The sequence below is a fragment of the Alligator mississippiensis genome, chromosome 8 (genome assembly GCF_030867095.1).
Source record: "Alligator mississippiensis isolate rAllMis1 chromosome 8, rAllMis1, whole genome shotgun sequence".
Lineage (NCBI taxonomy): Eukaryota > Metazoa > Chordata > Crocodylia > Alligatoridae > Alligator > Alligator mississippiensis.
In genome coordinates, this window is record NC_081831.1 from 26,355,924 (window position 1) to 26,365,407 (window position 9,484).

The window sequence follows — 9,484 nt, forward strand, 5'->3', positions numbered from 1 at the left end:
CAGCAGTCAGCAAAGCTACATGCATGAGAAATAAAACTGTGACTGCCCACCCACAAGCTGTTCTGCTGGAAGCCCCATGCTGGTGACCAGTGAAGACACAGTATGATTTACTGACCCAGACACAGCTAAGCAATGGCCACTCCTGGTCACTGCACAGAGAGAAACAATCAGAAGGTGCTGAGATGCAGAGGGCCTGGGACACGTGGAAGGGAACTGTGAAATATAGCAGGGAAAGAAGCTGGGTTCCCAGGTGGGCAGCAGAGCTGGCCTTAGGGGTGGGCAAAGTAGGCAATTGCCCAGGGCACTATGGTCAAAGGAGATCCACGCACATACGTGCACTTGCCCCCTGCCCTGGACCATCCTGGCCGATCCCCAACCCAGGTAGGAGGAGTGGTGCCCAACTCAGCCCACCTCCAGCCACCGCTCAGGACAAGCTGGGCTGGGCAGTATGAGTGGCAGCAGCAGTGTCTGCCCAGCTGCCCGTCTGCCTGGCACATTATGCTGTTCTGCTTTCCCGCTAGACTGAGACCCGCACTCCTGCCTGCCTGCCTCTGCCTTGCTAGGGTGGGAGGGGGTGACACTTGGGTGGGGTGACAAAATACAAGTTCACCCAGGGTGCCATTTTCCCTAAGGCTGGCTCTGGTAGGTAGCTATGAGAGTCACCCACCCAACTCCAGGTGTTGTGGGCAGGGAGAAGGCAAACCAGGTGCAGCCATCATGGAGGCTAGATGGGGGTGGAGCAAGAAGCAGCAACACAGAGGGCAGGGCGGGTCCTCTAGGAGCAATCTGCCCGGCTCAGCAGTCTCTTCAGGGCTCCCTTCACCTCCTTGTTCCTCAGGCTGTACACAACAGGGTTCAGTGTGGGAGTCACGATGGTGTAGAGCAGTGACACCAGCCGGTCCATCTCTGAGCAGCAGCTCTTCTGAGGCCGCACATACGCTATGGAGACTGTGCCGTAGAAGAGCAGAACCATGGTGATGTGGGAGGTGCAAGTGGAGAAGGCCTTGGCTCGGCCCTAGGCAGAGCGGATGTGCAGGATGGCTGCAAGGATGAGGACATAGGAGAACAAGGTCCAGGCAAAGGGACAGACCACCCCCACCATACCAGCCACATGGAGCATGCTCTTGCCAAGGGAAACATCTGAGCAGGCTGCCTGCAGCAGAGCGGGAATATCGCAGAAGTAGTGATGGATTTCCTGGGACCTCCTGCAGAAGGAGAGCTGAGACAGGATCACGCTGTGGAGGGAGGAGTAGAGGAGGTAGGCAACCCATGTGGTGGCCGCCAGGGTCACACTGAGGCGCCTGGTCATGACGGTGCTGTAGTGCAGGGGCCTGTGTATGGCCAGGTAGCGGTCAAAGGCCATTATAGCCAGGAGGAAGCACTCTGTGCAGCCCATGGAGTGCAGGAAGTACACCTGCAGCAGGCAGCCAGGCAGAGAAATGGCCTTCATGCTTGCCAGTGTGTTAGCTAGGAGCCTGGGCATGGTCACTGATGTGAAGCAGATCTCCAGGAAGGAGAAGTTACCAAGGAAAAAGTACATGGGGGTGTCCAGGTGCGAATCAGTCTTTACCAAGAAGACAAGGAGCAGGTTCCCCACCAGCCCTGCTAGGTAGACACAGAGACAGACCAGGAACAGCACAGCCTGCCAGGGCCCTGCATCCAAAAGGCCCAAGAGGAGGAATTCTGTCTGGATGGTTTGATTGTCCAGCTCCATCGCTCAGTGCTGCCTGTCCCCCGAGAAGGGAGTGGAAGGAGCAGAGATAAATGGAGAAACAGTCACAGGACAATAAACCAGAGACCCTCAAGTAACAGGCTCTGGTTGTTTTTGCAGGGCACAACCTCAGTAGTTCTTTGATCCCTGAATCCTTCCTGTCCCCAGTGCCCTCACGACTCTCTGACTCCCTTTCCTCACCATCTCCCCATGTGTTGGATGCCATGAGGCATTCAACTGCAGGTCATTTCAAGCATGTCTAAAACTCTGAAAAAGCCCCTGATGAAAACCTTCAGGACCCTGGGGTCAAAGCAGGGAGCTCTCACCAGTAATGTTGGGGCAGCCTGACATGAGTGCTCTGGTTATGGTTAAAGAGAGCTGAGAAGGAGGATGGCACTTGTAACCCTGGAAATACACAGTGAAGCATCCCAGAGAAGCATCCCTCTACCCTGAGGAGAACCCCAATTCTGGGGCAGCTTCCCAGTGCCTGTGCCTGTGTCAGCTCACAGCAAGTGCCCCACTCACATCAAGTGCCAACACATTGGGCTGTGCTTGCATTCAGTCATGTACAACCCAGCTGCCTTGCCCTGCCCTGCCCTGCCCTGCCCTGCCCAGAAGGACATGCTGTGCTCTAGCTCTACTGCTCTAGCTCTACTACAGACCATTGCTCCCCTTCCCTTGGGAAGGGCCCAGGTCAGCACATGTACATGCTGAACATTGCATCCTTCGTGGTTAAATTATTCACAGATTTAAGTGCTTCTCTGTATTAAGGTCAAAGGCTCCAGGTGCCCATAACTTCTTGGTATCAGAAAACGGGAGCTGCCATGCTGCCATGTATGGACCTCCTAGGACCAGGTCAGGGCTTTATCATGGCATGCACATGAAGAGTGAAGGACAGTAGAGTCAGGATGCCTGATACAGCAGGGAGAGACTTGCAGGGCCAGGGAAGTACCATCCTGACTACCATTTCTGCAGCCACAGTCTCTGCACCACCTCAGGCTCTTATAGTAGCCTCTGCTGGAAAGCTGTATCGACAGGTATGCCATGGTCCTGTACCAGTGCAGTGCCTCTCCCAGAGATCTCCACAGCCACCATCTGTGAGTGTGTTACAGCCGTGGGGAGGAGCCCTTACACTGTTTGGAAGGCCACACCTGGACTTTCTGCACTGTGCAGCAGTCAGCTTTCTGTTTAACCCCATAAGCTCCTCTGTCAATCTGGGCATGTTAGGAGGTCACTCAGTTTGTAAAGACCAGCTAGGGACATGGTCTCTTAGGCACACTTTGGTACACATTACTGGCTTGCAAGTGCCTTGCAGGGAAGTGCCTCAGGTGTGTATGAGGCCTGGGAGTGCCCATGAGGACTCCTGGTGTTCATATCCTGCAAGGATAAAGTCAGGAAGGCTAACACACAATTGGAGTTGCAGCTAGCAAGGGATGTGAAGGGTAGAAAGGGTTTCTACAAATATATCAGTAGCAAGAAGAGGAACAGGGAAAGTGTGGGTCCCTTACTGAATGGGGGAGGCAACCTTGTGACAGAGGATGCAGAAAAGGCTGTAGTGCTCAATGTCTTTTTTGCCTCCATTTTCACAGCCAAAGACAACTCCTAGACTATGGCATCTGGCAGCACAGTCTGGAGAGGAGGTGAGCAGCCCTCAGCTGTGAAAGACCAGGTTAGGGACTACTTAGAAAAGGGTGATGTGTACAAGTCCTTGGGGCCAGATGGCATCCACCTGAGGGTGCTGAGGGAGTTGGCTGATGTGATTGCAGAGCCATTGGCCATCATCGCTGAAAACTCATGGCAATCAGGAGAGGTCCCAGATGATAGGGAAAGGGCAAACATAGTGCCCATATTTTAAAAAGGGAAAAAGGAGGGTCCAGGGAACTACAGACCAGTCAACCTCACCTCAGTCACTGAAAAAAATCATGGAGCAGATCCTCAAGGAATCCATTTCTAAGCACTTGGAGGAGAAAAGGGTGATTAGGAACAGTCAGCATGGATTCACCAGGGGCAAGTCAGACCAACCTGATTATCGCCTTCTGTGATGAGGTGACTGGCTCTGTGGATGCAGAGAGACCAGTGGATGTGGTGTACCTTCATTTTAGCAAGGCTTTTGATACGGTCTCCCACAGCATTCTCGCAGGCAAGCTAAGAAAGTATGGGCTGGATGAATGGACTGTAAGGTGAATAGAAAACTAGCTGGAACATTGGGCTCAGAGAGTAGTAATCAATAGCTCAATGTCTAGTTGGCAGCCAGTATCAAGTGGAGTGCCCCAGGGGTCAGTCCTGGAGCTGGTTTTGTTCAATGTCTTCATCAGTCACCTGGAAGATGGGATGGAGTGCACCCTCAGCAAGTTTGCAGATGGCATCAAGTTGCAGGGGAATAGTAGATATTCCATAGACCCTAGGGCTGGAAGGGACCTCGGGAAATCTTTGAGTCCAGCCCTCTGCCCCAGGGACAGGAAGTCAGCAGGGCTCATAGGATCCCAGCAAGATAAACATCCAAATGTCTCTTGAAGGTGTTCAAAGTAGGTGCTTGAACCACCTCTGGCAGCAGTCTATTCCAGACCTTGGGGGCTCGGACAGTAAAGAAGTTATTCCTTATGTCTAGCCTGGAAGAATGGAGAATAAGCTGGAGGGTACAGTTAGGATTCAGAGTGACCTAGACCAACTGGAGGATTAGGCCAAAAGGAATCTCATGAGGTTCAACAAGGACAAGTTCAAAGTCCTGCACTTAGGACAGAGCAACCCCATGCACCAGTACAGGCTGGGGGCTGACTGGCTGGGCAGCAGCTCTGCAGAAAAAGACCTGGGGGTTACAGTGGACAATAAGCTAAATATGAGCCAGCAGTGAGCCAGTAGTTGCTAAGAAGGCTAACGGCATACTGGGCTGCATTGGTAGATGTGTTGCCAGTAGGTCAAGGGAAGTGATTATTCCCTTCTATTCAGCACTGGTGAGGACACCTCTGGAATACTGTGTTCGGTCAGTTTTGGGCCCCCCACTACAAAAAGGATGTGGACAAATTGAAGAGAGTGTAATGGAGGACAACAAAAATGGTGAGGGGGCTGGGAGACAGGACTTATGAGGAAAGACAGAGAACTGGGTTTATTTAGTCTAGAGAAGAGAAGACTTGATAGCAGCCTTCAACTACCTGAAGTAGGGTTCAAAAGAGGATGGAGCTAGGCTATTCTTAGTGGTAGCAGATGACAGAACAAGGAGAAACAGTCTCAAGTTGCAGCAAGGAAAGTTTAGGTTAGATATTAGGATGAATTTTCTCACTAGGAGGGTAGTAAAAACTGGAACAGGTTACCCAGAGAGGTGGTGGAAGCTCCATCCTTGGATGTTTTCAAAACCCAGCTAGACAAAGCTTTGGCTGGGATGATTTATTTGGGACTGGTCCTGCTTTAAGCAGGAGGTTGGACTAGATGACCTCCTGAGGTCCTTTCCAACCCTAACTTTCTGTGATTCTATGATTCTATACCAATCTCTCCCTAGCCCATGAAAGTAGATAATGTGCCATCCCTCTGCAGGGAGAGCTTTACACACAAAGGCGGTTCCCAGTCAGCACAAGTCAAAGATGGGTCAGGAACATCCCAGAGAGCACTACCCCCGAGCTTAGAAACTGTTCTGTCTCCAAGGTGCCTCATTTCATTTGGCTTTCACCAGACTGCCCATGTCTACCCACCTCCTGCTGTTCATAACGGCTCCCAGGATGGAGCAGACAGAAATCAGCCCAACTGCTTCTTCAGAGAGAACATCTGATTTGCTGCAGCAGTGTAGATGTTTCACAAGCAGCTCTGCCAGACAGAAGACTTACCTGGTGCAAAGGACCAAGCAGGCTCTTCCCTTGGTGGAGCAGAGGGCAATGGGTGAATCACAGCAAAGCCAGAGGAAGTGTCAAAGTCAGTGGCTTGAGCTTGACTGTGAAAAGAGGTGACTGGCAGGTGCATTTGCCTACGTGGGGCCCTGTGCAGAGGGGTGGGGAATCCCTGGGCTCTTTAATGGTTTCTTCCTCCACAAGATGCAGTCCCCAGGCCCTCATTAGTGCTGCTGGCATGTAGAGTTCCCTCTTACCATACCTGCCAAGCAGGTCAGCATCAGGCTCAGATCCTTCTTCCACTGCACTCACTGCAGGTACAGATGAGGTACACTGTCAGTCCCAGCTGTAACCAGGCCCCTTACCCCCTTGGCCCTGATGGTGGCCAGGGGACCTCACACCACATGTTTGTCCAGCTGCGCTAACAGTGACAGGTGGCCTGCCCCAGGGACCCCCTCACTCTGGTCAGGAGCAATAGGGATGTCTGTTCTCCCTGGCAGAGATAAGTAATAAGCCGTGTTACTCTGAAGTCAAGCAGAAGGGAGGGACGATTTGCACCTTAGACTTGAGAGAGAGAGAGAGAATAGGGCTGTGTGAAACGGAAGTGTTCCATTTTGACCAGCGTTTCAACGTTTTGACAGAACAGAGTTTTGTTTTTACTTTTGTTTTGAGCCAAAACAGCTGTTCCATTTTGTTCCATCGAAACGCTTGCCCTTTCAACCCTGTTTTGACGTTTCACCCGTGGGATATAATGGGGAAGATCAAAACAGGCTATAACTTTGTTATTTATGGCCAGGTTTGGGTGAAACTTGTCAGAAGGGTAGCCCCTTCAGAGGGCATGATGCCTGCCAAGTTTCAAGAAGATGGATATAGGGGCTTTAGAGAAACTGCACCCCAAAATCTTGAGAGCAAAACTCATGTCACATGTATGTCTTAAGTCACAGCAGGGTCAAAACTGCAGGGATGGTAGCCCCTGTGGAGGCCACAAAGTCTGCCATGTTTCAAGATGATAGGTATAGGGGTTTCAGAGAAACTGCACCCCAAAATCCTGAAAGCAAAACTTGTGTCACGTGTATGTGTTAAGACACAGTGAAGTCAAAACTGCAGGCATGCTAGTCCCTGTGGAGGCCACAAAACCTGCTAAGTTTCAAGGAAATAGATACAGAGGGGATTGGAGAAACTGCACCCCAAAATCTTGAAAGCAAAACTCATGTCTCGTATATGTGTTAAGCCACAGCGGGGTCAAAACTGCAGGCAGGCAAGAAGATCAGTGCTGGGGTTTGGGGGGAACTGTACCCCAAATTCTTGAAAGCAAAACTCGTGTCATGTGTGTGTTAAGCTACAGTGGGGTCAAAACTGCAGGGGTGGTGGCCCCTGCTGAGGCCACGAAGCCTACCAAGTTTCAAGGTGATAGGTGCAGGGGTTTCTAGGAAAGTGCACCTCAAACTGCTGGCAAGCAAAACTCATGACATAGGTGACACTGTGTGTGTGTTAAGGCACAGCGGGGGTGAAAACTTCTGGCCTGCTAGGGCCTGCTGCAGCCACAAAGGCTGCCAGCTGTCAAGGAGATAGGTACAGGGGGAGTCTGGGTTCTGGGGCCCTGCACCTCTGGCCACAGGCAGGCATAACTCGTGACATGGGTGTTTGTGGGACTATGTGTGTGTTCAGATGCACCCTTCCTGACGCTGGGGCCTCTGTACAACACAGCAGTATACCCCCATGAGGTCTCCTCCTCCCCTACAACCTTGGTCCAGTCCACCACTATAAATGACAGCAGGTCAAAATAACTTAGCTGGCTCAACACCAATAGCACCAGCAGCATCAAAGGTACCCAGACAGAACTGGGTACGCTCGTAGTGTGTGATGGTTTATCTTGTGTTTTTATGTTTATATGTTTATTATGAAAAACACCAAAATAGTTAGAAAAGTATATCTTAGGAAGCTTTTGAGTTGAAAAACCCTTTGTCAGGCTGAGGAAGCACCTGCAGTTGGTGTGTCTCCTGGTCCTGGATGGAAGGAATATTAAAGAAGCCAGAGGCTGGCCTAGCCCGCAATGCAGGCAAGAAAGCCAGTTAGTGAAAATGGAAACGGAGGCATCGGGGGGTGAGGGACAGGCTGGGAGTGGGGGAGGTGGAAGGGAGTTGTGGAAGCACAGGTAAAAGTGCAGAGGTACCTGAGGAGTCAGATCTGTCAAAGGCAACAATACCCAACTACCTGTGGGGGTGGGGGCACTTTGCTCACCAAAAAAACACTCTGCTTCCAGTCTCTCAGGCCTGATCCTGGAGGGAACAAATTACAAAACACTTTTCACAGCTGGGCCTATGTTCACTTCATCAGCCTCCTAGGTACAGAAACTCATGGACTGACTATAAATTAGACAGTGGAATTCTGACACACTACAACCTGCTGGACATCTCACTCCCATCAGTTTTCACCCCGCTGTGGCTTAACATGTACATGTGACATGAGGTTTGCTTTCAGGACTTTGAGGTGCAGTTTCCCAGAAACCCCTGCACCTATCAACTTGAAACTTGGCAGGCTTCTTACCCTCAGCAGAGGCTACCACCCCTGCAAGTTGCATCTGAATCAGCCAAAAACCAACAAAGTTATAGATATTTAATTGATTCCCTATTATACCCTATCACCGAATCTCCGAATCAGCTCCAAATCTTTTCCTAATCAATTCAGCCAAATTGAATCAAAAAAGCAATTCGAATCTCTGAATTGAATTGGCCGAATCCAAATCGAATAGTTGCCTATTTGCACAGGCCTAGCAGGCAGGCTCCATAGGAAAAAAGGATTGGGCCCCTCACTGCTTCTGCCCGTGAGCAGTCTTCTGTGCCTGACAGGATGCCTGGGACTGCCTGGGAATGGGCTGGCTTGTCCCTGGAGCAGCACAGGAAGGTGGCAGAAGCACAGCTGGGTTTGCTGGCAGCTAAAGAAGACTGCGGGGAGAATGCATGGGGCAATGGAAGCCTGGGCAGGCTGCTAGCTGGCCAGGTGCTGCCCTAGCTTGGAGGCACCTGATCCAACACTTCCCTGAGCCTTCCCAGGCTTCCAGCACCCTGTGCACCATCCCTGCCACCTTCTCCAGCTGCCAGCACACACAGCCACTCTCCATCCAACTCCCCGCAGTGCCCCAGGAGCAAGCTGTGTGTGCTGTCAGCCAGAGAAGGTGGCAGTGATAGTTCACAGGGTGCTGAAAGGTCAGGTGGGCTTGGGGAAGCCTTGGATCAGGCGCCTCTGAGCTGAGGCAGCACTCAGCCAGCTAGCAGCCAGGCTGGGCAGCCCCATGCACCATCCCTACCACCATCTCTGGCTGCCAGCAAACCCAGCCTCCCTCCTGCTGCCTTCCCACACTGCCCCAAGAGCAAGGCCCATTCCCAGGCAGCCCTAGGCATTCGTCTGGCTGCAAGAACCTGCTGAAGGCAAAAATGGTGAGGGGCCTGATCTTTTTTTTTTTCCTATGGAGCCTGCCCTCCTCTCCTGCAGCTGGGGGGTGAGTCTCTGCTGGGCCAAGTGGCCCCTGAGCTGCAGGGGGTCCCAGTCCATCCCTCCGCGGTGGCAGCACCACTCAGGGCCGCCTGTGTGGACTGATAGCGGGCTTGGTGCTGCCCCAGCTTGGGGTTGGGAAAGAGTTGGATTGGGCCGGGTGCTGCCTCCAAGCTGGGGCAGCACCTGGCTCACTAACAGCATGCCTGGGCAGCCCCAGAGGGTGCTACCACTGCAGAGGGAAGGACCAGCCCCCCCCCCCCCCCCCACACTCGACCCATTGGCAGCTTGCCCCACCCCTAGCTGCGGGCATGTTTCAGCTCCAGCAAAAATAAAAGAATTGGGCCCCTCGCTGTAACATAACAGAATAATTGAAATGGTGGGTTTCAATTTAAAACCCAGTTTCAATTTAGGGTAGCATAAAATAAAACCCTGAGGACTAAACCCCCATCATACCATGTGTACA

The 9,484-nt window shown here is 52.0% G+C and overlaps 1 protein-coding gene across 1 annotated transcript; it reads right to left on the reverse strand.

Moving 5' to 3' along the window:
* Nucleotides 1-775: 775 nt before the first annotated feature.
* LOC132252192 (olfactory receptor 6N2-like) lies at nucleotides 776-1,450 on the reverse strand. Its single transcript, XM_059732997.1, has 2 exons — nucleotides 1,100-1,450; nucleotides 776-1,015 (listed from the first exon to the last, which is right to left on the reverse strand). The coding sequence occupies exons 1-2, from the start codon at nucleotides 1,448-1,450 to the stop codon at nucleotides 776-778; spliced, it is 591 nt and encodes a 196-aa protein (XP_059588980.1).
* Between the last annotated feature and the right edge of the window lie 8,034 nt (nucleotides 1,451-9,484).

Coding starts and splice junctions, on each gene's coding strand:
- LOC132252192 (XM_059732997.1), bottom strand. CDS start 1,450: ATGAAGGCCATTTCTCTGCCTGGCTGCCTGCTGCAGGTGTACTTCCTG. Junction 1,016..1,099: donor TGCTCCATGTGGCTGGTATG/GTGGGGGTGGTC, acceptor CGCTCTGCCTAG/GGCCGAGCCAAGGCCTTCTC.